The sequence below is a fragment of the Nyctibius grandis genome, chromosome 17 (assembly GCF_013368605.1).
Source record: "Nyctibius grandis isolate bNycGra1 chromosome 17, bNycGra1.pri, whole genome shotgun sequence".
In the NCBI taxonomy this organism is placed as follows: Eukaryota; Metazoa; Chordata; class Aves; order Nyctibiiformes; family Nyctibiidae; genus Nyctibius; species Nyctibius grandis.
In genome coordinates, this window is record NC_090674.1 from 2,830,627 (window position 1) to 2,857,041 (window position 26,415).

At 57.2% G+C, this 26,415-nt stretch overlaps 3 protein-coding genes across 3 annotated transcripts; 2 read left to right on the forward strand and 1 right to left on the reverse strand.

Annotated features, from left to right (window-relative positions):
• The first annotated feature begins 80 nt into the window (after positions 1–80).
• On the forward strand, positions 81–4,848 carry AGMAT (agmatinase (putative)). The gene is made up of 7 exons (XM_068415199.1): positions 81–2,007; positions 2,152–2,354; positions 3,139–3,187; positions 3,300–3,495; positions 3,772–3,951; positions 4,221–4,305; positions 4,394–4,848. Exons 1-7 carry the CDS (start codon positions 1,376–1,378, stop codon positions 4,465–4,467), a joined length of 1,419 nt encoding a protein of 472 aa, XP_068271300.1. The 5' UTR covers positions 81–1,375; the 3' UTR covers positions 4,468–4,848.
• Positions 4,815–16,858, reverse strand: DNAJC16 (DnaJ heat shock protein family (Hsp40) member C16). Its single transcript, XM_068415196.1, has 14 exons — positions 16,681–16,858; positions 15,718–15,784; positions 14,448–14,778; positions 13,467–13,651; positions 12,069–12,173; positions 11,340–11,498; positions 10,912–11,042; positions 10,488–10,671; positions 10,129–10,311; positions 9,803–9,879; positions 9,266–9,346; positions 9,064–9,162; positions 8,459–8,626; positions 4,815–8,051 (listed from the first exon to the last, which is right to left on the reverse strand). Exons 1-14 carry the CDS (start codon positions 16,848–16,850, stop codon positions 7,655–7,657), a joined length of 2,337 nt encoding a protein of 778 aa, XP_068271297.1. The 5' UTR covers positions 16,851–16,858; the 3' UTR covers positions 4,815–7,654.
• A 199-nt stretch (positions 16,859–17,057) lies between these two features.
• On the forward strand, positions 17,058–23,628 carry CASP9 (caspase 9). Its single transcript, XM_068414828.1, has 10 exons — positions 17,058–17,189; positions 18,314–18,533; positions 19,058–19,138; positions 19,321–19,352; positions 19,767–19,943; positions 20,091–20,180; positions 20,875–21,022; positions 21,514–21,693; positions 21,872–21,981; positions 23,097–23,628. Exons 1-10 carry the CDS (start codon positions 17,058–17,060, stop codon positions 23,187–23,189), a joined length of 1,263 nt encoding a protein of 420 aa, XP_068270929.1. The 3' UTR covers positions 23,190–23,628.
• The last annotated feature ends 2,787 nt before the right edge of the window (positions 23,629–26,415 follow it).

Here is a 26,415-nt window from a genome sequence, read left to right on the forward strand (position 1 = left end):
GAGTGAATCTAGTTCATCTCTGTTCGTGGGATCCCAGCTTTAGGCTGTGGAGGCCTCGGCGTCAGCGTAGCCCTGGTTCTGTGGTGTCTTTAAAGATCTTCCCAGTATCGTCTGTGGAACACATTTTATTTCACCGAGTGGAGTTTCCCGAAGAGGAGTGGACCTTGCCCCATGCGTGTGCCCATTTTGTGCTCTCCTGACCGGTAAATCACTGGCTGCTCCTGCAATTTCCTGGTCAATGATCTCTTATAACAAGTGGCTGATGTCCCTGAGCGAATTGTCGTGCAGTAACGTGCCGTCAAGGGCTCGCACGCTGAAACGGCGTCTGGGTCAGCGTCGGTGCAAACCTACCTGTGAGCGCAGCACGCTGCTGTGGCTGTAAAGGCTCAGCAAAGAGCACACGGCCTGGGAAATCAGGGAAAATGAGCTCTTTGGGCTAAAAAGCTGCAGAAAAAGAACTTTTTAATCTTGGTCTGACCCTAACTGAAGCTGCTGCTGCTTTTGCTCAGGTCCTGAGTGCCCGCAGTGTATTTGTTGCTGGGCTGGCTGCCTTGATTTGTGCGTGCTCTGTGCTGCTGTATTGAGCAGCGAGGCCAGTTCCCTGGTCACTGTCCCTGGAGCTTTTTGGAGAGTCAATACTGTCGCTTTTTTTGGTAGATCCGCGCTCTGACATCTCGTTCTGTTGTCATGGTGTTTCTCTGTGCCAGCAAGAGCTGGTTAGCTCAGCGCGGCGCAGCTCTGCTTGTTGACGTGCCGAGTCTTCCCTTGCCCCTGCAGTACCGGGCGTGGAATACACACATATTCCGTACCCAAACCAACGGTGTGGAGCAGGCTTTCTGCTGCGAGCGTGCTCTGGGCGTTTTCCCTTGATTTTCCTCCCAGGTCCAATCGCTAAACGACTTAGGAGCAGAATTAGGAGCAGGAGCCGTGTGATTTCAAGCGTGTCGTCATTAGGCCAACCAGGGTTTGATCTGTGCTGGTTAACTCCAGATGTTGGAAACTTGTTTCCACTGGAAATCATCTCATTTCATCTCTCTGTCCTCAAAAATGGCCTAAAACACTTCTCCTACAGCACTGCCTCTGGGTTTTAAATCCCTATTATAGCTTCTCGTTTGCTTGTGCTTTGTCTGTCTCTGGTTCTGCTGAGGTTGGGCTTTTTTTTTTGTTCTCTCTCACTGCCTGCATTTTCATTAACGAGACATTTTTATGATTCTTCAGCATTCCGGCTGCTTTTGTAAAGCGCAGTTTAAAAGTATATGCTGTTAATGCAACAAACGCTGCCTTATACTGTCTGCAAACGCCCGAGGGGAGCAAAACTGGCACGTTTCCCAGCGCGTCCCTCTCGTGCTCGCCCCTCGGCAGGCTCTCGTTGGAGATGCTCGAGCTGAAGCCCCGTGCTGCGGGTGTTTGCCGGGAAGCAGACCGTGCTGGGAAGCAAACCCCTGGGGAAAAGGGGTGGCCGGGAGCGGGGACGCGAGGCCCAAGCGGAATCTCTGCCCTTCCCCAAGCAGTGGGTGTCCGGCCGCACTTTGAACCCCGGGGAGGGCGGAGGGAGGCACGGTGGAGGCGGCTGGCTCTCTGCCCGGCCACGGCACTCCAGCCGGGACGGAACAGGCTCCGCGGCAGTGCTGCGTGTGGGGCAGAGGGTCGGAGCGTGGGGGGCAGGATGAGGCGCCTGCTCTGGGCTGGCTGCAGCCAGCTGCTGCCCTGGGAAGCCGGGCTCGGTGCTCGCAAGCTGTCTGCGGCTGCTGTGGCGGCCACCCCACGCCACAGCCCGTGGCCCCCGGCTCTTCTGGCCACCTCCGGCTCCTCGCCCAGTGCGTCCGCGGGGCTCCTCCGGCGCTGGGCCTCACAGTTCAACGTGCCCCCCAGCGCCCTGTTCGTGGCCCGGCCCGCAGGGGTCTGCTCCATGATGAAACTGCCCATCCAGGAGTCAGCGGAGGGGCTGGACGCAGCTTTCGTCGGCGTCCCTCTAGACACGGGCACGTCCAACCGGCCGGGAGCCAGGTAAGGGCTAGCCGCGGTGCCGGGGAAGCCGGTGCTTCCCTCTGGCCGGCCGGCACGTCTGTCCTGCGGGAGGAGTGCTGGGTGCGCGGTGCTGGCATCGGGAGCTCGGCCCAACAGATTCTCCCAGCCCTGCTCTCCCCCCAGGTTCGGCCCGCGGCAGATCCGGGCCGAGTCGGCGATGGTGAGGAGGTACAACGGCAGCACCGGGGCAGCGCCTTTCGACTCCCTGCGGGTGGCTGACATCGGGGACGTCAACGTGAACCTCTACAACCTGCCTGACAGCTGCCGCATCATCCGAGAGTCCTACCAGAAGATAGTGGCCTCCGGCTGCGTGCCCCTCACCTTGGGTAAGGACCCCGCGTCTCCCTGCCGTGCCACCGCCTCCCTGCTCATCCAAACTCCCTCCTCCTCCCCTCATTCAGTCTGATGGTTGTAGAAGGTGAGCAATGAATCTGTCCCCTGCACAGCGCGTTGTGCTATATCATGGGTAAATTTACAGGCTCAATGATTACTGCCATCATTGATACTTCTTGCATTGGGTCAAAAATGAGGAGGGTGGGTCAGCCAGGAGACAGTTTCTGTGCTCCCTAGCAAGCACGGCCTGAAGCTCCGCTGGGAATATAATCAGGCGTGTGCTTTTCGGGTCCAGTTGAGCAGGACCCAAAGCAAGAGCAGCTTGTGTCCCTCCGAAAAGCTTCAAGCTCGAGCGAGCGCCCGGCAGCGGGCTGCTTTGCACGAGGCGTGATTTGGTCGCGCGTTCAAGCTTCCAGCTGTCACAGCTTGGCATTTCTAAATTGAGAGAGTGTACGTAGTAACGAGGGGCAAATGATCAGTTAGAGCTTCCTCAGAAGTGACTCAAGCACCTATTTATAACCCCGGTCAAGGGTGCTGCTCCACGGGCTGCCCACGCCAACAGTCGTGCGTCTCTGGTCCTCCTGAGGAGGCAATGGGAGAGAAGCAACTACCTGCACCCGGGAGCCTGAGGTTTTCCTTTGGGAACGAAGCCCTGGGGTGTATAAACAAGCGCAGGATAAATGCAAGGGGGGGGAAAAAAAATCACCTGGGAACACGCGTAGTGAGTGCCGAGCGCCTTTTGCGGTGTGTGACACCCTCTTCCCTGTCCCGTTGCAGGCGGAGATCACACCATAACGTACCCCATCCTGCAGGCCGTGGTGGCAAGGTGAGTTTCTGACTTGGAGGTATAGAATAAGGACCTGGGCAGGAGCCTTGGGAAGGCTCCTGGTTTGCTGCCCACAGGGTGGGCACTAACGGGGCCGCCCTGTCTCGATTAGGCACGGTCCCGTGGGACTGGTACACGTGGATGCTCACACCGACACCGGAGACACAGCCCTGGGGGAGAAGATCTACCACGGGACCCCGTTCCGGCGCTGCGTGGAGGAAGGGCTGCTGGACTGCGGCCGCGTGGTCCAGATCGGCCTCCGGGGCTCCTCCTACGACCCCGATCCTTACAAGTACTGCCGGGACCAGGTGAGCTCAGCCGCAGGCACGCCCAGCACCGCTTTCTTTCCATGCCATTAATATTCCCGTGTCATTAATATTCCTGTAGCTTCTGCAGGAGAATAAATGTCTCTTATGCATCTTGTCCCATGCTGGCACATGTGGGGGGTGAGCAGAGGGTGCTTCAAGGTGCAGCTTGGCCCTGGGATGAGGATTTATCCCAGCAGGAATCCCTGGCAGGGCAGGGGGTGCTCTGCTTGGCCCGCCTTTCCCTGAGCGGGCGCCTGCCTCTCTCTGTACCCACAGGGTTTCCGGGTGGTCCCGGCTGAAGAGTGCTGGAGGAAATCCCTGGTGCCGCTGATGGGGGAGGTGAGGAAGCAGATGGGGGACAAGCCGGTGTACGTCAGCTTCGACATCGATGGGCTAGACCCGGCATATGCCCCGGGCACCGGCACGCCGGAGATAGCGGGGCTGACGCCGGCACAGGTAAGGGGGATTTTCCCCGCTTCGTTTCCCAGTGGGAAGGGGGATTTTTTTGCTCCCATTAAAGGAGGTTGTGCCACCAGTGCAGCAAAGCAAAGGGCTGGGGAGGCCAGGGAGCATTTCATAGTGGTAATGAGGAAAGGAAATGTTGAGCTGATGTGGTCTGTACAGGCTGGGTTTCCGTAGCTGCACAAGGGGAAGGCAGAGCCCCGGCCAGTCCGCTGGGTCAGATGCGTTTCTTGATCCTAAATATGTTTTTTTTTTTTCCCTAGGCTTTGGAGATTATTCGTGGCTGCAAAGGACTGAACATTGTGGGATGTGACCTTGTAGAAGTTGCACCCATGTACGATGTCTCTGGTGAGTCTAAAGATGGTCGAGAGTCGGGTGCGTGGGCCTGACGGAGGGGGTCACAGCTTGTTTTTCCCCCGTTTTTGTCTTGTCTCAGGTAACACAGCCCTCCTGGGGGCAAACCTGCTCTTCGAGATGCTGTGCGTTCTCCCCAGAGTGAAGACAACGTGAGGGCAGCTCCTGCCTGCCCCCGGCCCAACGCAGCTCCCACCTCCGCCAAGGCTTTCCCTGTCCTGTTCCCCTCGAGTGGTTCCCCCCATGCGGGCTTTGCCATAAGGAATAAACACCATTTACCACTAGAAAAGGTAATTTTAAGCTGATGATAAACTGTAGGGAGCAGATGGGTTAGAACAGCCAATTTAACTGGTGTCTGAGGAGAGTGGGGGGATACCCGACTAGATTTCCTGCTGGGGATAACGAGGCCTCTCGGGCGGCAGGAGCTGTTTAATTGTTCCTGGAATTTCTGAGCTGATGCGGCGGCACGGTCGGTTTGTACACGGAAACACGGAGCCACCTCGTCACACATTAAAATAGTTTTATTTTGGTTGCGAATCTGTAATCGTCTTAAACCAAAATGACATCAGTGCCTGTTCACAAATACAAAAAAAAAAAACAAAATGCAAAAAAAAAATAAAAATAAAAAAGACAAGTTTGCCAAATAAGTTAATTTCCCCCCTCCCCAGTATCAAAAGTGCAAAATCTGTACCCAGTTTTCAGTCCTAATTCTCAGGCTGCGGTAGGGGACTAGTTCCTGGCAGGCTTTCGGTGAAGGGCAGAGAGGAGGCAGGCGGCCCCTGCCCACCCCGCTCGCTCCAGGGAGGAGTTCTGGTCCAACCCTCGGAGCGGGGGGCCCGTCTCCCTGTGCTTCAGCCTCCGAGCAGCGCGCGAGGGCTCTAGAGCAGCGCGCTAGGACTGAATTTCCTCAATCTTTGGGTTACGAACCACCGCGTGCATAGCAGAGTCGCAAGCGCCTTGCGCTGATGATGGGTCGAGCGCCGCTGGAGGTGGCAGGTTAGAAAATTACCAGGGGGGTGACGGCTTGTGGCTGCTGGGAGAGGTGTCCCGGTGCTCTGCCACGGGCACCAAAGCGAACTAAACGAGGGCTTTAGAACAGTTTGGCGTTTGCTTCAGCCCGTGAAAGAAGTTTTTCAATAAACCGGCGACACAAGCTGAGTTAGTGTGACCTGGTGAAAAGCAGGGTTACAGCTCGAGAGGAACTGTGCCACAGCAAGCACCCCTGCAACGCAGCTCAGTCTAGAAGGGGAGGTTACCTGTGCTACAAGGAAAATGAAAAAAAGGATTCCAGCAGCTGTGCAGCACATGAACGGTATCTTGAAGGCCATGAGGCCTCCTCTTCTTGGGGCAGGGCTGAATTCCCTTGCTGTAGCACAGCTAGGCACTTCTTTTAACGTGTCAAGGGTTTTCTCCTGGTTTCCGACCAGCTGAAGAGACAGCAGAGACCCAGAGAGTATTCTGGTTTTGCTTTTGCAAACATTTTAACAGTGATGCGGAGCCCTCCACTGGGCTGCAACCTTCTCCCAGCCACATCCCACACGGCAAGCTGCGGGAAAAGCGCCGGAGTGCTGCAGCGATGGCTCCAGCCAAACGAGAATGGAGCCTGCCAGCATCGGGCCGGCTTTTTGTTTCCCCCGCGCTCTATTTCAGCGGCATGTGCGTGCCTCGGAGCTCTCTGGCAGGGAGAAGACCTCGCCTGCCTTCCTTCCCTCTACTTTAGTGCCTCATTGCTGCAGCGGCACAAGCTGGGCGTAGTTATTCCTACTAACTGGCTGCTCCGCCGCGATGGTAACTAAGGTGGCAAGGGCCGAGTGAGCTGTTAATTAACGCCACGTGCTCAACCCAAGCGCTTTACCGTCGGGTTCGGAGCCCTGCGGCCAAGGGCACCCCGCTCAGCCCCCCGTGCTTCGGGGAGGGGGCGCAGCACATACTGGCCTGGGTGATGGCGTCTGCCCCGGCACAGCGAAAAGGAAGAACGAGCCCCACAGGATTTCAGTTCTGGTCGCAAAGAGGAAACGCCGCTGCTTTGCTTTGTCGCTCGAGGAGCGGAAAGCAGCAGCGAGTCTGCTGCCGGCCTTCCCTCTGTCCTGCAAAGGAGCACCCGTTCCCCCCGCGGCGTTGAAAGCGGCTCTTGGAGCGCTGCGAGAGCAAAGCAGAAACCAAACCCTGCGCTTAGCGACTCTTCTAGCTTCACACAGAAGGATGAGTTCAAAAAGACCAAAAAACCCCAACACAGACAAACAGAAAGCGAAGGCGACAGCCTGCGTGTTGAGAAAGGAAGGTTTGTGGCCAGAAGAAAACGGGCGAGAGGCCGAAAGCATCTTAAACCCATGCCTAAAGCAACAGGAGTTTCACATGTAAGCGACGGTCTGATGATACAGCACTTCTGGGGCAACGTGTCAAGAATACAATCGTCGAAGAATTAGGTTCCTTGATCCAAAGAAAGGTTGGTTGGTACTACAGATGTCAGGGTGTTCGGAAGGAGCCCACACCGACTCCCTAGCAGCTAGGTAGAGTTTCTTTTACACACCTACTGGCTCATAGCAGCTCACGCCTACAATCTGAGGACACAAAGGTATGGCTCTAGGATACATCGTCTAAAATCGACAGAAGCAGGAAGGCATCCGAAAAATCAACGTGACATTTAAATGGCTCAACACCGTTACAGTATTTATGGCCGTGCTCAACCCCATCCCTCCCCGTCTGGGCTTTAACCGGTGAAGTTGCACGTGGAGCTGTGACAGGAGGAGCGTGAGACATGCAGATCGCCTACTAGCCCGCACCACAGGCGAGTCCCGGCTACAGGTTTGCTACGAGGGAGATGCTCCCGACCATACTCTAGATCACTTACCACGGGGAAAGCCGCTAAGTACGACCGCCTGGTGGGAGGAGGCCTTTCGGGAGAGCAGGGCCTGGGAGGGTCTGCAGGGTCTTACACCACGGGCTAAGCACAGGGGGAAGGGGATAGAGAACCACGACCCGACCTGCGTCACCACCCGCGTTCGGTCTGAACCGAGTCACCGTGGCAGAGAAGTCACAGGTTTTTCTTCAAGTGAGGTAAAATGAAGAGATGGAACAGGGGTGACTCGGGAAGCAGACGCGGCAGGACGAGAAGGGAAAAACCAGACTTCTTGGCTCTTCGGTAGTACGGCATCCAAACGCACGAAGGAGTCGGTGGGGGGGGTTTGGTGCGCCTGGCCGCGCTCCCGGGCTCCGGACGCGGGGAGATTATTTAATCTAAAACCTAAGGTCCGTTCGTCACGCTTGTTTGTGTGTTCCTGGAAAGAGCTGTCCCTTGTCATCTTCATAAAAAGTTTGTCTGTTAGAATCTCTTTAAAATCCCTCAGTCTAGCGCGGGCCACGAGGGGATGTAGAACCTCTGTAAGGAACCCTCGAGGAGGCGTTCCATCCAAAAGGACAATTTGTGTAATTTGTTTTTAAGGGATCTAGATCCTGGGCTGCAGGAAGATTTCCCTCTGGCTTCCGTGTGCAGCGAGGAATCGTAATCCTCGCATGATCCCGGGGGTCCCCCCTCATCCCCCGATCTGTGAGGCTTAAAGAGGCAGAAGTATTTCTTGTGGCCGTTCAGAGCCAGGACGTAGCCCGTGTAGTCACGCTCGAGGAAATGCTTGTCGTACTGGTTCGGGATGGGGGCCGCATCCTGCGCGAACTCTAACAGGTACTCCAGCCATTCTCGGTGCTTGTCCAGGCTGAGGAAGGAGAAATGAAGAGAGCTGCTCCTGGGGAGAGAGCAGAGGAGAAGCAGGATTAGCATGTCTCCTGAGTCAGGCCGGATTCCAACCGGACAGGTAAGCGTTTGTAAACGAGGGCAGGCGCAGAGCTGTGTCACCACAGCTCCTTTTTTAACCCGGTTCAGCACAGGTGACGAGTACCCAGCGTGCAGCACTGTCGTTGAAACGCGGATATGGCCAAAGCGGCAGCGGCGCCAGACCTGCCTGGCCACCTTCACCGAGTACAGCCGGGAAAGGCCGCTCGGTTTTCGGTGGCTGGTTGCCGCTAACGAGCGCGGAGGCCGCGTCGCTCGCCAGAAGCGTTCCCTCCGGGCACTCTGCTCCTAACTTGTCACCAGAGCAGCATTACGTGCATTAAAACAGCGACAGAAACCCGGGAGAGGGTCCCAGCCTACCCTGTGAATGTGTAGACTTCCAGGGCAAACTTCTGGAGGAGGACGGTTTTAGTTGAGTTGGAGAGGATCAAGACCACGTTCATGTGACCGGGCCTCAGGCGTACCAAGTTACTGGTGTAGTTGATGTCCGTTAGCTCAGTCACCTCGACGAAGCCCTTTTTGGGGATCCTGCCACAACAAAACAGTGACCGAGTAAAAGGGGAACAAGGGACAGGGAGCGACTGAGCATGGAGAAACCGTGACCTCCTTCCCCGTGCCCTTACGCCGAGCCGTCCCCGTGCCCTGTAGCCAAAGCCAGCAGCCAAAGCCAGTTTAACCAGTGCACCGGCCAGGCTTGGATCTCCCCCAACGAGTCCGTCAGACCTTTCCCCTGAGGACGTTGTCCAGGGAATCGCTTAATAACTAAGTTTGTGCACCCCTGTCTTCGCCGGCCCAGGTCCTGACTGAACTATGCTCCTACCCGCCTCGCCGTGCCCACGCCTGCCCCGCACGACTCTGGCACTTCTCTGCCGTCCACCTAACGCTCTCTGCGCGCTCTCTCCGCGCAGACGCTCCCTGAGCAGTGGTTTGGCAGAAAACATCCCTGGAGAAATTAGAGAGGGAACCTGTTACTCTCTTTGCTGAAGCTCACGTCGTTCTTCTCGGTCTTTGCGGCGGTTTCTTCTTTCTCGGAGGGAGCAGAGTCTCTCGTATCGCTCGAATCGCTGCAAAGGAAGATGATCTTGTGTGTGTTCAAGGTGCCAGATTGGACTGAGGTGCTATTGGCCAGGCCATAAGATCCCCTGGGATGTTTTGGCGTGCACTCACCTGAAAGCCTGAACAATAACGGTGCCAAAGAGAATGAAGAGCGCAGAGAAGAGCAGGGACAGCAGCGGCATCATTTCTCGCCTGAGGGGAAGATTTGCAAACAGCGATCGGGTCCTCAAGTTTTACAGCTCAAATTTCAGTTCCCGTCTACCTCAAGCAATACCATGCCGTTTCCCCCAAAACTCAGCTCTTTTCCTGGGGTCTTAAAGATGATCGAGATGTCCTGCTCCCACCCAGAAGGAGGACAACAACACCGGACCCATTTTAAAATAAGGTGATCAGAAAGCGGTGAAACACAACAATTGATGTGTGTTTGCAGGAGCGTAACGTCCACGCTCGGCCTCGAGGCCAAAGCAGCCGGTTCTCGAGGCAGAAGTGAACACCGCTGTGCTGTCAGCGCTGTTCACCTAACTCCCCACAGAATACAAGCCCCTATGGATTCTGATATGTTCTCAATTCCTGTGAATAAGAACCTGGTTCTACTCTGCCTCTGCACAAGATAACAGCAATCGAGACTCCTGAACGCCCAGTCCGTACCAGTTACTGTGAAACAAACTGTCCCAGCAGTCCGAGATGTAATCCAGCGCGGAGTAGAGCCACCGGATAAGGAACATCTGTTCAAAAAGAAAAAAGCAAATGACAAACCTGCTCTCCAGAGCCCCGATACGACTCTCCCCCGCTTAAACAGAACCCTGGGCCGAATCGACTTCGGAGCACACCATGAGCTTCCTTCCGTGAGTGAGAAACGTTTAAGAGTCTTGACTTGGTATTTTAAAACATAACTAATGCCCGTGAATGACCACAACGGGACCGTCCATAAAGGTCACACGGTTGTTAGGCAGCTGGAAAGGCCGGGCACTTACGGGAGCGAGTTCATCGTTCAAGTCTGACAGGACAGTCTCTGAAGAGAGCAGGCCGGGGTCTGTCCTCAGCTGGTCCAGCAGATCCAGGAGGATGAAGTTGTCCTCTTTGCTGCCTCGCCAGGCCTCCTCCAAGGCTTTATAGGCGATCTTCCCCGCGTTATTGCGTCTCTCCAAAATGACCACCTGGGCGAGCCAATAACATGGGAGATGTCAGAGAGGAACGCGCTCTTTACTAGACAGACGTTACGCTTCAAAGCACTGCCCGGAATTAGGTGTCAGATCGAGGTGTAGCACCCTATGTAAGGTGACATGTGTTACAGATGAAAAGAGGAGGGGGGAAAAAAAAAGGAAACCCTCACCGCTGATTTTCCCCGATACTTCTCGTCATCCATCAGCAAGGCGTCCGCAAATTCCGGCTGCCGGTCGTTATAGATGTGCACAAACTTCAGCGTGTCTTTTGTGTTGGCCACGGCAAAAGTCAAGAATGCCTCGTAAGCCTCGTCAAACTTCTCGCCTTCTCCAGTAAGTAAGACCACGCAGTGCCTAGGCAACACAACGAGATGGATTAGGAGTCGTGCTGGATGTGAGAGGAAACGACCATCCCCTTCCCGCTAGCCAGAGCGATCCCGAAGAGCCAGGAACCTATCGAATGACGCAGACACCCAGCACGATGCCGTGCAGTCGTTTTCCTCCTCCCTCAGAATCAAACACGAGGGGGCTTTAGGAGGTGCCCCAGAGCCTCAGGGAACACAACGGGGGGACGCGTCACCCACGGAGCCTTACTTTCGCTGACGGTGAGACTTCTTCACGGGACACAGCTCCTGGAACAGCCTCTGGTTGGTGAGTCTGGCCGCCATGAGGAACTTATTCTGGGAAAGGAAGTCGTCAATGAGCTGCTTCTTCATATCTCGTGCCTGGGGAGGACAAAGAAAGCAGAGGTCAGAACCGAGCAGGGTGAGGAAAGTAAAGCTGTGGTGACGTTCTTGTCTGAAGGCTGCCAGCCATCGCGGTCCTCACTGAAATCACCCGAGATGTTTTGAGGCCCTGAGACCGAGAAGCTACCTGCAGCCACCCTCCTCAACAGGTCAGATGCTGTAGCTGGAGCCCACCAAGCTTCCTCCCTCCTCACGGTCACTCTCGGCCTCTGCTGAAGCCCGAGTTTCTGCTCGGCGCCCGTCCCACGTAAGCTCTCGGAGAGGACTGAGCAATACCTGCACGACGTCAGCGGGCCTGTCGATGTGCTCCTTGAAGATCATCATGGTGGGAGTGTAGACGTTGATGTTGTACTGACGGGACAACTGTTCGGTGCCTCGGAGCCCGACGTACACGTACCCAAAGGACAAGTAATCTCGGTAGGCGAAGGCAGCCAGCTGGAGGGGCAGACGGCACCGGCGCGCGTTTACGTGAGAGAGCCGACAACCTTTTCCTCCCCGCCGAGCGCCTGCGGTGACTTTGCTTCGAGAACATGCGCCTCCCGCTGTTGAAATGTCACCGGGCATGCGCCGCGAGAGGTAAAAGCCCTTCCCCTCCCTCGCAGAACTGCACTTTGCATTCTCTTAGTCATCGTACAGGGAGCCTCAACGGATCCACAGCTTTATTTTACAGCCCGGCGTTTTGCACGGTAGCGGGGGTTTCTTAGGGAACGGGCTTTCCGGTAACCCCAATTAGATGTGCCGCAAAAATCTGTCGTTACCAATAAAGGTCAGTACACGCCTCTGTTGCCGCTGCCTCCGAAACCCACCCGCGCCTTCGCTAAGGGTACGTCCGTGGCGGGACAGAGAAACAAACTCCTAACGAAGTCGGTCACCTGGCCCTGCTGTTTTCAGCTGACACAAATCGCCTCGCTCTCCCCTAGAACCGGTCAATACTATTTAGAGGCATCGGTCCCCCTCTGCTCACAGCGATACTGTGTTTTCGTGCAATGATAGAAATCACCTTACCTTGTATAATAACGGCACAACCGGCATGTGATCAAATAGAAGGACGTGGGGCTTGTTTTCTTTCTTCCAGTTGGAGAGAAAGCGGATGTAGTTTTTATCTGTAACCTTTAAACAGAATCAGCACATTAGTGTAACCTCGGAGCTGTCAGACGCGTGCAATGCTGTACAATGAGGTGTGTGGAAAAGCTGTCCAGGTGTTACAGACAGCAGCGTGGGGGTTTGTCTTTCCTACAGGTATGTCCGATCTGTGCTGTTGTGATGCAGGAAATGAGCTGAATCCATCAGTCTCAACCCCCACCGACCCTCTTAGTTATCGCACCCTCTGTCCGTGCTGTTTCGGGTCAATGCTGACGCCATTTTCGTTCTCATAACTGCTCGTATGCTTAATGTATAGTGGGAAGCTAAGGGTTAACAGGCACCCCTGAGCTCCATCAAACCTGCTCTGTTTCAGCTGCGGTACCTTTTTGACCTAGAGGAAGGAGATAAAAGGGAGATCACAGGTGGTTTAGGGGCTACCAGGGAGAGGAGCAGACCACGAGCTGTGTTTTTGAGGAATGCCTGGCTGCGGGAGGTGAAATGGCTGCTTAAGCCAGGCAAAGCGACAGCAGACCCTGCTTTGGGGGCAAGAACTCAAATACCCAGAGGACAGCGAGTCAAGAGCCTGTCGGGAAGGGCGGCCCTCGCTGAAGACCCCAAGGGAAAACGAGGTGAGTTGAACAATGCTCGGAGCAGAGGATGGGCAGGTGAGAGTGCTACGGGGGCCGACCCGGCCCCATCGTGTCGGAAGGGGAGGTGGGTGCTTTAGGGCTCGGCCAAAACTACCCGAGCAAGGCCAAAACGCGGGAATTTATTTATCTAGTAGGAGGTTTTACCTCTAACTTTAAAAGGGCTCGTTCTGCCCGCTCCAGTTTCAAAGGTCTGAATCAAAACTGGCCAAAACAAACAGCGTGTCTCTGTGTCAGTGAGTTTTTGCAGACAAGGCCTACGAGTTAGCGAGCGGGCCTTAATTTGCTGGGTGAAACCCCGAGAAAGGAGAAGGGAAATGAAATCCTGCAGGGAGGTAGGGCAAGACCACAGATTCCTAACCTAGAGGTAGCTTTCGTACAGCTGCGGGGGCTCACAACAGGGAGAGCAGCAGGCGCACAAAGCTGCCGGCGTAACTACGTAGTAACACGTTACGGAGCCGTGTCGTGCGATCGCTTCCGACAGCTCCGGGCTTTGGGGCTGTAATTACAGCTCGAAACGCCCTCGCTTCACCAGCCTCAGTCGGGTCTTCTCACGTTTGTGACACAGATCAGCTCGGGGGCTGAATTAAGCAGATTAACCACCGAAACAGCTAAGGAGGGATGAATATGCAGGCAGACACGAGAAGCAGCACGTGACCTTGCTAGAGCGTACCTTTTCTACGAGATTCCCCGGCAGAAGGTTCTCCACGAATTGCCGCAGGTTTTCTCGAACGACAGCGTTGTGGAAGAAGGTTATTTTCCCGTTAATGAGCCCTAGGAGGGACGGGGTGCTGTGTGCGCCGAGGTGATGGGCGAGGCGCCGTTCGTACCCGGCGTGAACGACTCCGATCCCCACTCCTGAAAAAGGAGAGCGGGTTCACGTAAGAGATGAGCAGCAACCCGAAATACCTAGTAGAAAAGTGAGGTTGAACCTGTTCCCTTGCCCAGCACCCTCCTCGGGAGTTATTCGTGGGCCAGTCCCTCATAACTCTGTACTTTAATCCTCTCGCAATCCTTGAAGATTGTATTTAAAACTCAGAGCTTTAGGGGGAGAGAGAGAACACACTGTCTTGTTTTTATCTCTCTGCTGGCATTTCATGCTCTACATTAAAACCTCAAGGAGAGAAATCTTAGGAAGCGGGAACTACAATGCCTTTGTCTCCTGCCGTCTGTGGAGTTTGTGTTTTTTGTGTGTGCGGACAACATCTGCAGGGAAAACGAGGAAGCTGGGGGTGGAGGGGCGAGTACAAAATACCTCCTTGGCCACCAAACAGGCCAAGGTATGGTAGCAGCCCTGAAGTCAAGGACATATTCTGCAGGGATCCTTGCTTATCAAAGCCATCCAAGTGCAGGACAAAGAGCAACACAGTGTTTATGCTTGTGGCCTAAACTCGTGGTGGTGAGATCGGCCCTCGGCCACGCCACCGTGTATCATCATCGGCACAGCACTAAGCCACAAGCCGTACGGTCAGGAGAAAAGGCATCTTGCCCTTGAGATCTATGGGACTAGTTTTTTTCTCGTGTCTAACACGTAGCCTCATGGATTACGATGTTAGTAACACTCGGGAAAGCATTAGGATAAATCCCCGAGGAAATCTGTGGGTTAAACTCAGTTCTCTGAGGCCGAAGGCAATCGCCGCAGCCTCGTCCTTACCCAGCGCCTCCAATTCCTGAGCGACTTCCTTCCACACGGGCTCGATGTGGATGCAGCTGAAACACCAGTCCGAGGTGATTTTAATGAGGTAAGGTTTCTTGAAACTGTCTGGCACGATTTCATTGACGTAGTGGGAAAAATGGAGCAAATACTTCTCGTCGGAGGTGTCGCGCCGCTCCGAATTGAAGGGGAAATGGAAGAAGGACTCGTCAAAATAGAAGCCTTCGTGGAAGTGGTGGAACTGGCGATGCTGGTGCTGAGAGTAGCCCTGGCTTCCCCCGGCATCTCCGTAGCGATCAAAGTTTGCCCTCTTTTCCTCATTGGAGAGAATCTGGGAAGCAGATGATAGAAGAACGGTCGCCTGAACCCGTGTGAGGGGGAACTGCCCTGACCATAATCCCTTAGTAAACAACTGCGGCTGCATAAGGAGTTGTGCATAAGGAGTTGAGGGCTACGAGGGAACGTGCAGCCTTTGCTGCGCGTCAGAGGGATAAATATTCTGGAAAAGGGGAACTATCGCATCGCCCCTGGGCTCGCTGTGGTAAATAAGGGTAAAAAAAGCCAAAGCCCAAAGAAAACCAGCCTGTAAATCAAGCCCGCCATACCCAGTCCTGACACCAATTGCTCCCGCAGCCTGGACGTCGTGCCGTCTGAGCGGTCACGCTCTTTTCTGGCGCAGCTTTTGCCGGCGTCTACTTGAAAGCGGCAACAGCTTCACCGAGCGGCCGTAAGCCCCGCAGAGAAACTGCATTTTTCGGCCGGGAGATGAGGATTTGCTTTATTTCCGCGAGCTCGGCTCGCTCGTTGTGGAAGTATCAGGTCAGCCACCACAAACTGGGACAGCCGATTTCATGAGCCACGCAGGAGCAATGTGCAAATAACTACTTATGCAAAGAATAATTTGAAGCGACTCAAGCCCTGGGGTGATTAATGTTGCTGACATCACCCCCAAAATGCTTTTATGTGCGTGTGACGCAGAGAAGCCAGCCACCCAGCTGCGCGGGGCTCGGTGAATACCCGCTCCTTCCTCGTCTGAGGCTTTTTAGTGAGAATGGGGCAGACCCGTAGCAAAATATTTGCAACAGAGGCCACGCTGGTGTCATCCAGCAGCTCTCTGTTAGCAGAGGAAACTTTTATGGGCGTCCGCCTCTACAGGGTCGAGCACCTTTCCCACGTAGACATAGGCAGAAAAAGCACAAAGGTGCGTACAGGAAAATAAGGTTGCTTAACTGTTAATGACAGCAGGAGTTTAGCAAGAGGAGCGCGTTACCTCGTAGGCCTTGCTAATCTGGATGAATTTGTCTTCTGCTCCCGGGTCCTTGTTTTTGTCGGGGTGCCTACGAGGCAGAACGGGAGGAAAAGGGGGTCAGCGTTTCCCCAGGGGGGCACAGCGAGCTGTCGGCCTCGGTTCAGAGGCGAGCGGGATGTGGACAGTCAGGGTGTGTGGCAGCATCCCCTGGGGCTGAAATCAGATTTCACAGGCGGTGTGTGCTCTCCCTCCCCCAACCCCATCCCCAAACGCCGCACTGGGGTGCGTGCTACGCGCCTGCAGACCCGTCCCTCTGTCCGAGCCCAGGACAAGGGAGCAGGTCTCTTCCCTACCTGCTACAGCAATGCATCCCTCAGCTGCTGCCCTACGTATCTACTGCATCCTCCCATCCCAGCCCTCGGGGATCTCTCAGGCAAAGCTACACCGGCTCTAAAAGCTCCGTGTGAGACTATTTTCCGAGGCAACGCTTCAAGCCTGCTCCTCGGTGGACACCACTGAAGCGAGGGGCATGACGTTTGCAGATCCAACCCCTTTCCCTTTGCCACGGTGGTTGGGTTGCCCTTGGACATCGATGTGTCCAATTTAGACTCAGACCCTGGTGTATCAAAGGTTCCCAGTTGAGTCGGGGAGAACTTTTCCCCCACTGCAGGCAGATTCTAGGAGGGTTTTACAGCAGGGCTTGCTGGCGTGAGGGTGCCTGGGGTCAGGATGCCTCCTGGGCCATGAGGAAGGTCTCTGACCGCCTGCCGAGCCTCGTCTGGTGTGGCCAGCCAGGTAAGGTGGCTAATGCCACCACCCAGCTGTGCTCCCTGCCGCTCAGAGCGCAGCGGCCTAGCTCTGTGAGCCGAGAGGACACGACACCGCAGTGTCCGTGTGTCCCCGTGTCCCTGTGTGTGTCCGTGTGTCCGGCCCGCCCCGGTGCTGGGGGTGCGGGGGGATGAGAGCCCGGCGGGAGGCACGTACCATTCCCGGGCGAGCCGCTTGTAGGCCTTCTTGATGTCGGCCTGGCTGGAGCTCCGGCCGACCCCCAGGACGCGGTACGGGTCGAAATCCCCCGCCGCCGCGGCCTGCGCTCCCAGGGCCGCCAGCAGCAGGGCGGCGGCCCAGGCCAGGCCCGCCCGCGCCAGCTCCATGGCTCCGGCGGAGGCCCCGCGGGCTCGGCGCGGTGGCAGGACGCGGAGGGGCCGCGGCGCTGGGGGGACCGGGCACCGCGCAGGGCCGCGGACGGGCCGCCCTCACCCAGCCTGCGCCGCCGCTTCCGGCGCGCCCGCCCCGCCGTCACCATAGAGACGGCGCCGCTTCCGGCCCCCGCGGCGAGCGGCCCGAGCGGCGGCGGCGCCATGGAGGAGGCGCAGCGGCGGGCCCTGCGGCGCGGGCGGGCGCGGCTGGTGGCGGCGCTGCGGGTGGCGCCGCTGTGGGACCCGCTGCGGGAGCGCGGGCTGTTCACCCCGGCCATGGTGGAGGAGCTGCAGGTGGGCCGGGGCGGGCCCGTGTGCCCCCGGGCCGCGGCCGGGCCTGAGGGAGGGCCCCGTGTCCCCTGACCCCGGGGATAGGCCCAAGGGAGCGCCCGTGTCCCCTTAGACCTAGTGACAGCCCTGGGGGGTGGCCCCCATGTCCCCTCAGTCCTGGTGACAGGCCCAAGGGAGGGCCCCGTGTCCCCTCACCCCAGTGACAGGCCCAAGGGAGCGCCCGTGTCCCCTTAGCCTCAATGACAGGCCTGGGGGGTGGCCCCCGTGTCCCCTCACCCCAGTGACAAGCCCAAGGGAGGGCCCCGTGTCCCCTTAGCCCCAGTGACAGCCCCGGGGGCAGCCCCTGTGTCCCCTCACCCCAGTGACAAGCCCAAGGGAGGGCCCCGTGACCCCTCACCCCAGTGAAAGGCCCAAGGGAGGGCCCTGTGTACCCTCACCCCAGTGACAGCCCCGGGGGGTGGCCCCCATGTCCCCTCAGTCCTGGTGACAGGCCCAAGGGAGGGCCCTGTGTCCCCTTAGCCCTGGTGACAGGCCTGGGGGGTGGCCCCTGTGTCATCTCAGGCCCAAGGGAGTCCCCTGTGTCCCCTCACTCTGGTGGCAGGCCTAGGGGGTGGCCCTTGTCCCTCCCCACCCCAGGCCCTGCAGGTAAGAGGTGTAAGACTCTCTCCCATCTTGTCCCTTCTTGGCCCCTGCCCCTGCCAGTGCCAGGCATAGAGCACTCTTGGGTCCCCATCCAAACCTCTTGACAGGCTTAAGGGCTCCCCATTTCTTCTGTCTGTTACTGCTGACAGGCCTGGGAGTGTCTTACCTTGTCCCATACACTGGTGACAGGCTGGGGGCTGCCTGCTTGTCCCCTGGGGACAGGCTGGGGAGGCTTCTTCCTCCTCTCCCTCCCAGCACTACGGTGGGTGCAGCTGCCTGTCTCAGCCGAGGCAGCAGGGCTTTGTTGTCGGAGCGGGGTCAGGGCTGGGGTTCGGGTGGCTGCTGGGTCGCTGTGACTGTGTCTGCTGGCTCTGGGTCTCCTTAGCCCTGTGTAGAGGTGCTTGGTGTGGATCCCTGCGTTTCCCCTCTCTGGGTGCTTTGGCTGGGGGTGACTACACGTCGTCCTGGGCTTTCCTCCTCTGCAGAGCGCCGGCAGCCGAGGAGAGCAAGCCCGGCAGCTGGTCATCGACCTGGAGACTCGAGGGAAACAGGCCTTTCCGATATTCCTCTCGATCCTGCGGGACACCGGGCAGGGGGACCTCGCGGACATGCTGATGGAGGAGTGCGGGTGCCCGCCGGCGCTGGCGCAGCCGGTGGACCTGAGGCCTGTGGCGCTGAACTTACGTGGAGAAAAACATACTAAAAGTAAGTATCGAGGGTGCAGTTGTTGTCTGGGCAAACAGCAGCCTGGGGGTGGCAGCTGTGATCCCCCTCGCCGTGGGTAATAGTCTGTCAAGTCCTGATTTTCATTACCCTGGAGCGTGGCTTGTAGAGGTGACTACGCAGAGCTGTTGGGAGAACGTTGTGCTTTCCAGTAGCAGCAGCTTTTACGCTCCAGCCGCGTGCCCGTGGCGTTAGGAGCTTCCTTCTCTGTATGTTTGCACACAACCTCCGCGGTACCTCGGTGAAAAGTGATTTTGCCACGTCCTCGCCGTCTGGTGCTCCGCTGAATCTGCGCGCGGATCCAGCCGGCGCGGTTGTAAGGAGAAACTTTAGGCCGTCAAACCCTGAAAAGGGGAAAACAGACGTGATGTTGTATCACGCCCTCGCAGCGGGGTCGCCGCGACGGGCGGCCGTTGGCTCAGGTCCCTCCAGGGACCCCAGGTTGGTTACTCGGAGCATGAAATCAGAAGGGGGAGAAGGTGAGAACTTGTCTTGTGTCACTTCAGGTGTGAACTTCCCTGAACGTCTGTCCGTCCCAGTCCAAGCTGAGAGCGAAAGACCTCGAATGCTTCCCACGCCAGCCCGGGGTAAGCCACGTCCCAGAGAGATGGTGTGATAGACGCTCGCGGGGCGGGGCGGGAAGGGGGAATTAGTACGTGTCGCTGACACGTCACGGGTGACAGGGAAGGAGTGATGTTAATTCTAGGAGGAAGCTGTACAACGTCTTGTTGTGGAGCGCTAAAGACCATGTCTCTGTTGTGTGTTGTAGGTTTGGTTGTTGACAAGAGGAACGGTGACCTGGTTAGTATTTGGTGTGGCCCAAAGCGTTCCGTGGTAAGCAAAACCTCTGTGCCTTGTGGGGGGCTGCCAGAAAATAGCCCCGGGACATCCAGTTCTTGCTTTGGGTTATCACTCTCGTGGTGACGTTTGTTGGAAACTTCAGCTTCCCATCAGAGACGCTGCAGGTGAAGAAGCAGCCGGTTTTCCACCGAGGCAGTCCCCGATTTGGTGGATTGTTTTGTGTTTCCCGGCTGCTGATAGCGATGCGTGTGTGGAGAATGGATGCTCTTATCCGTCCCTAGGCCTGGAGAAATGAAAAAGCTGTGAAATGAGCTACTTTAAGGACTCCCATTCCTCGTCGGTGTTGCATCCTGCCAGATTAGCCAGCGAGAGCTCTGAATCGGAGGGTGTTTAATTGAGATGTGTGCCTACCAGGTTTACGAGGTGAAAGCGGACCCGTGCGGCCACTGCCTGATCCTCAACAACGTCAACTTCAGCAGAGACTCGGACCTGTCCACTCGAGACGGCTCCGACGTGGACTGCGAGAAGCTGGAGAAGCGCTTCAAGGCCTTGCGCTTCGACGTCGTGACTCGGCGGGATCTGAAAGCTCAGGTGAGGCCGGCTGCGTCCAGCTGACGAGAGATCGACTGGATTCTTCCGAGCAGCACAGCCGTGATAGACTGATAAGAGCAGGGCCCGGCAGTCATCGGTGGCTGAGGTACGGTCCGAAACACTCTTACCGTGCTGTTTTCCACCTAGGAAATGGTTTTGGAGCTGCAGAAGCTGGCGCGGCGGGACCACGGCGCCTCGGACTGCTGCGTCGTGGTCATCCTTTCCCACGGTTGTCAGGTGGGTCGGTGGCGTCTCTCCCTCGGCTCGCGAGGCTGCCCGCCCGGGGAGGGCTCAGGTCCCTGCGCCGGGCGGGAGGGAAGCGGTCCGTCGTGAGCGATCTGACGGCCGTTCTGCCCTCGCAGCGCGTTGCAAAGAGTTACGCTCTTGTATCTGGGTAAAGGAAACCGGGAGCTTCTCCAGCATAGTGCGAGCTGGTGCTGCCTGAGGACAAGCGTTCTCCGTTTCAGAGGCGGGGGTGTATAAATCAGAACCAAATGATGGGCAGAGAGCGAAGGGCGGTAGCTCTGACCCTCCTACCGTGGTCGTTTAGTCCTTCCTGTCCCTCCAGCTCTGACTGGGGAGACTCTATTAGTAGCAAAGCCTGTTTATAGCAAGGCAGAGGCCTCGAAGGCCGAGGAGAGGAGAGCAATCATTAGGGAAGTGGTGTATGTTACGTGCCTGCCGTCCCAGAGCACGAAGAGCCTCGTCGCTGGAGGAGGTGGGACAGGCCAGGAGGAGTCGGGTTGCTGGGCTGTAGCGGGTGTCAAAGGACCGCGGGGCGTCCCCTCGCCCCGACGTGGTGCGTGTTTGTACTCGGGGAAGTGCGATTTGTCCTGGTAACTGTAGGCTACAAAGCCCCCGATCAGAAACGGGCTCCCTCAGAGCCGGCCTCCCCTTCCACATTACTCGCTCCTGGATTCTCCTCTTGCAGACGAGCCATATCCAGTTTCCTGGAGGCGTTTACGGAACGGATGGAAAACCCATTCCAATAGAAAAGATTGTGAACTATTTCAATGGGTCCCATTGCCCGAGTCTGAGAGGAAAACCCAAACTCTTCTTCATCCAGGCCTGTGGCGGAGGTGAATCTTCGTTTTAGCTCCCGAAGCGAATGGCCGTCGGGCGTAAGCAGGCTTCGGAGATGCAGTTAGGCTTTGGCTTCTCATTCCTTTTTTCCTTCGTCGCCTCTTTCTCTGGCTGTCTCGTCTTGCTCTCAGCCACTTAGTCTTACTGCTAGCGTGGGTTGAGCCTAAGAGCTGGGGCGTGAGCCTCTCGCAGGGGGACGGTACCGGTTGGCGCGTGCCGGCACGGTTTTACCTCACGGTCAGCACAGCTGACCGGCCGCTCCGGGTCTTCGGCCACGAGGTCGGTGGGGAAGCGCAGACCGAGGGTGTTTGTGTGAATCGCCAAAGGCTCCGACTCAGCCGGCGTGGCTGGAGGGCTAAAAGAGATTAGTTTCATTGGAGAGCCTTCATTTTATTCTATTTTTTTTTCATCCTAACGGAGGACGTACGATTGTGGAGCGTTTGGGTAAGACAAACATCAGGGATTGTCTTCTTGTCGCTCTTTGCAGAGCAAAGGGATCGAGGCTTTGTAGTGGATTGCGATTCACCCGGAGACGGAGCTCCCGGAGGCTCTCTGGAGTCGGATGCGACTCCTTTTCGGACTCCCTCGGGTAACGTGGACGAGCCGGACGCTGTAGCCAGTTTGCCCACGCCCAGCGACATCTTGGTCTCCTACTCGACATTTCCAGGTGAGGCATCCTGTGCAAATCCCTTGCTGGGAACAGGGGAATGAAGAGCAAAGTTGGAGCTTCATGGCTAAGGTCGGGGGCAGTCAGGGGCAAGCAGCTCCGTGGGAGTGGCAGTAACGGGGTGGGACGAGAAGAGAAGGCTGGCTGGAGCAGTAATGTTCTAATTCTTTCTCTGAAGGTTTTGTCTCCTGGAGGGAGGTGTCGAGCGGCTCGTGGTACGTGGACACGCTGGACAGCGTGCTGGAGCAGTATGCCCGTTCGGAGGACCTGCTGAACATGCTGCTGCGGGTAAATGTCTTTTTTTTTTCTGTGTTTTGTAGCCAGGATGAAGGAAATAGAGCTGCCATCAGTCAGGGCAGGGAGGCCTGCACCGAAAAAAGGAACGATATTGATCGTCCAGTTTACGGGTTGGTTAATTGGAGGTGCTGCGGAGAGGTGTAGCGGTGAGGGAAGCGTGTGGCTTCAATCTGCCAAAAATCACCTCAAGGTTTCTCACACAAGAAGGACTCCTGAAAACACAGGCTTTAATCTGGGCCAAGGAAATCGCTCAGGAATTGCGTAGCTTGTCCCACCCTCAAAAGTCCAAGCGGAGGGACTCGGGGCACTGTCGTGAGCGTGCTGCCATGCGTCCGGGCAGGTCACACCCCTGGGGAAGACCTGCTGGGTGTCTTGTGCCCGCAGAGCTCCACGGGTGCTCTCTCTGTGTCTGTGGTGCTCCTGTGACGCCGGGGTAAGGCTTAAGGAGCGTCTCCCCCTCAGGAAGATGATGGCAAATACTTGCCTTCATGTATCCTGGTGAGCGAGGAGCTCGATGGGCAGGGAACGCAGGACCGGTGTGGCTGATAAACGTTGTCCTTTGTGTGCCCTGTTGACCAGAGAAAATTGCCAAAGTTGGGGTGAAGCATAGCTACTTCTAGACACTTCTGGTTTTTGTGGGTAGACGTATCTTTTGTGGGGGCAGCGGAGGACAGAGGACCTCCTTTGTTGTTGTTTTCCTGGTGGCCCGGCAGCTGTTGATTTCAAGGGAGTAGCATGAGACCCTCTGTCTGCTGCAAGGGCAGTGACCTTGGGGAAACGGCAGGCACATCTGGAAGAGAACGTGTGGGAAGGGGATTTGCTGTTAAGTAGCACCGCAATGGAAGGAGGAAGTTGTGGCTCATGCCAAGAAGCACCTGCTGGATGCAGCGGTGGCTGGGATGGCCGGGGTTTCTTGAAAGGCCATTTTCCCTCGATTCCCCTTTGTTTTTGCTGGTGAAAATGTCTCATTTTAGGAGACCCGCCTGCTCTCCCATCCCGCGATACCATTCCCCATCCTCACCCCCGTGCTTCCCGCAAGGTGTCGTGCCCGGACGCACCAGTCGGAAAAGCCTCCCGCTCCTCAGCCGCTCTCCTTCCGTTCCCAGGTGGCGAACGCCGTCTCCGCCAAGGGCAGGTACAAGCAGATCCCAGGCTGTTTCAACTTTCTCCGTAAAAAATTCTTCTTCGCCTGCAAATGACGTGCGGGCTCCGAGGCCCCCGCCACGTGTGAGAGGTATTTCCCGAGAGGAAACTCGCGCCCGCCGTGACTCGGCGTCGATGCTCCCGATGGCTTTGTCTGTCTGTCGAGGTGTTTGTCTGGAGAGATTAATCTGTGACCGCTGTCCTTGCTGGGAAATAAGATGGAGGCTGGCGCCGTGCCGACGGGAAGCGTTAGGGACAGAGCAGGGACGGGTGAAGGGGCACGTGCCGGCCCGGCGCCTCCGCGCTCGCAGAGGAGAGCGCCCGTAGCTCGCCGTGACGCGGCGGCGCTCGGCCTCTGAGGATCATTTTTCGGTGATTGCTGTGTCCGTGTCCTTTGCTGCCTGGACAAGGGATTCATGGAATCAAGGTCTGGCGCTTAAGCGGAATGGAATGATTTTTGCAATCGATAATTCTCATTTTCAATAAAAAGCAGTGGAAAAGGAAAAGAAAATCCTTTGCGTTGTATTCCCTCATCTGTTCTGTCCCATGGTTGCCATTTCAGTGTCTCCAGAAGGCTTCTCTGAAATGGGAAGAGCAAGAGAAACCTTGCTCGTGTGGATTTGTAGTCTCTGTAGAGTGAGTGTTTCTGACGTGGCCGCGCCAGCGCACGGAGAGGGCAGCTCATGTCCTTGTGAGGAGTCAGTCGGACACTAAACGGGAGTTACAGCAGGAATCCCGTGAGTATTCCTTCGAATATCCGCGCCGAGGTGAAGCGTCTGCCCCAACGAGCTGCCGTGGTGGTGGTTTCGGGTCCGAAACCCTGGAAGTAGGTGGGATTTTGGGGGAAAGCACCCTCGGAGGCCGAGGAGCCGCCCTCGGGAGCCGTGTGGCTGCCTGTCGCAGCCTGACTTTGTCGCTCGGGGTGTTTTATGGTCTCGGGGAACCACGGGAGGGTTTCAGCACCACAAAGGCAGATGGTGCTGTGCCCCTTTGCCTCTGCGCCGCTGGGGGGTGAGGAATGCTTGTGGGTAGGATGTGTGGGGGTTTGCAGGGAACCTGTGAATCTCCAGTCTGCCTTTGCAGTGGGTAGGTGTTATCAGGCGCTTTGAGGCAGTTCAGCGCTGCAGGCACAGTTATTCTCAGCCCGGGGTTTGGGTTTAGCTGTTTTTTGAAGAGTCCTGGGGCTTGAGCAACAGCAAAAGGAGCTGACAACTTGAAAGAAGTAATTAAAAATAGGGTGAGAGAGAGAGGGGGGGGGCTCGTTCCCCAAGAGGATGTGAACTCTGTCCTTCAGTCGCTTCCAGTTCCCACTGTTTTGGGGAACAGCGTTCCGTAGGGGTGCACGCCTGGCTGTCCCTGACACCAGAAGCATCTGCCTTGGAAAGAAAAGCCCCTCAGGTACTCGATGAGCACCAGGTCCCTCTAGCCCTGCTTTGTCCCTGTCGCCTCCAAGGGGCAGGGGCTTGGCTGGGTGAAGCCAGACGAGGGGACATCAGCGGGAGACCCCAAAGCCGTGCAGCCTGGAGGCAGGCGGTGCTTTGCCGTAGAAATCGGGACCAAGGGACGAGCGGGACCTTCCCCAGGCGGTGCAGGGATCTGGGATGTGTGGCCCCTGACCTGTAAAACACAGGAGCTCGGGGCTGGGGGATGAAGGGATGGCTGGAAGGGCGGAGCAGTCTGCAGGGAGCAGGGCTGGGAGGGCACTGCCTGTCCCCAGGTGGGGTGAATTGGGAAGGGGCTCAGGTTGAGCCAATGAGAGCGGTGCTGGGGGCTGAAAAGGACAGGGCAGGGCCAGGGGGAGCAGGGCAGGAGCCGAGCAGGATCCAGACAGGATTCAGGCTTTGCTTGGGGCTCTGCAGCTACTGGAGCTGCCCACGGAGACGGAGCGGCCCATCTCTGGCTGTGAAGAGGACTGGGAGTCCCTGATGCCTGTTGCCGGTGCTGCTGGGGTAAGTGAAGCTTTGTTTTTAGGTACCATTCAATTGCAGCATGCTGTTGGAGATCTGCCCTGCTACGAGACCCTGCGATGGAAGAAGGAGAAAGCTGGGAAGAAGAGATGTGAATTATGAATTTTATTTTTAAAGGAAAAAAGAAAGGTTTATAGAAACTGATTTTTAAGGTGACATGGTGGAAATGCAGCAAAGAGGAACATGGAAACAGAACAGCTTCTGGGTACCGTCGGTCTCTGTCCTCTCCTCGTCCCCGGAGCCGGTGCCGGGCCAGCGGAGCAGCGATCCCGAGGTGCCGCAGCCCCATCTGCTACAGGTGAGAGTGGGTTTTGGTGTGAATTTCATCCCTGCACCCCCATGGCACTGAGCTCTCGGCCTTGTGGGAGGGCTCGCGGTGCCCGGAGCAGCCCGGGGTCGGGGCTGGTGCGGGACCGGGGCCCCTTTCTCGGGGGACTCACACGGGGCGGCCGCGGCTCCCTACCGGCGGGGGCCCACCGTGGGTGCCCGTCCCCGGGACCGTGGGGAGCGGGGCCCCTGCCGTGGCCCAGGCATCGCTTTGGGTGCCAGGGTGCCTGTCGCTCCCGGGAAAGCCAGGGGTGTGTGTTGGGTGCATGGCTGTGGGGGTGATGTGTGTGTGTGTGTGTGTGTATGTGTGAGTTTTTGGGGGGCTTTTGCTTTGACTTTTGTTGTTATTTTAGTTTGTTATGTTTATGGTTTAGAGCTGCAGCCGTTTATTTGGGTTTTTTTCCTTTTTTTTTTTTGGCTTTCCCGGGGGCTGCGGGGACCCCAGGGCAGCGTCGGGAGCCCCGTGACCACGCGGGACCGGGGGCGAGCGCCCGGCGCGGCGCGGCTACTTCTGCGGAGGGAGCCAAGGTCGCCCCGAGCCCCCCCGGGGCCGGGGGGGTTCCGGCCCTGCGCCGGAGCCGGCCCCGGGCTGGGCACCGCGACCCCGCAGTCGGGGGGTGGGGGGGGTTCCAGCTGGAGCTGGGATGTGGCTGTGTTGGCCCTGCCCGTGCTCGGGGGGCTGCAGAGAGCTCAGTGCCACCACGGTGCCTGTCCCCATCACTGTATCCCTGGGGTGTGAGGTGCTCGTGGTGCCTGTCCCATCCCTCCCTTGTGCATGGGCTGTCTGGGTGTACAGGGGATCCTGGGGCTGACCCCATCTCCCCTGGCCCCAATCTCCCCTGGGAATGGTGACCCTTGCACTTCTCTCCCTTGGTTTGTCCTCAGTTGTCCCAGAATGGGGGTGGTGGGACAGGGGTGTCCCATGGGCGGCTCAGCTGGAGCGGGGGTGCAGGGGGCTGGTGGGTGCTTTATTGCAGAGGTGGCTCAC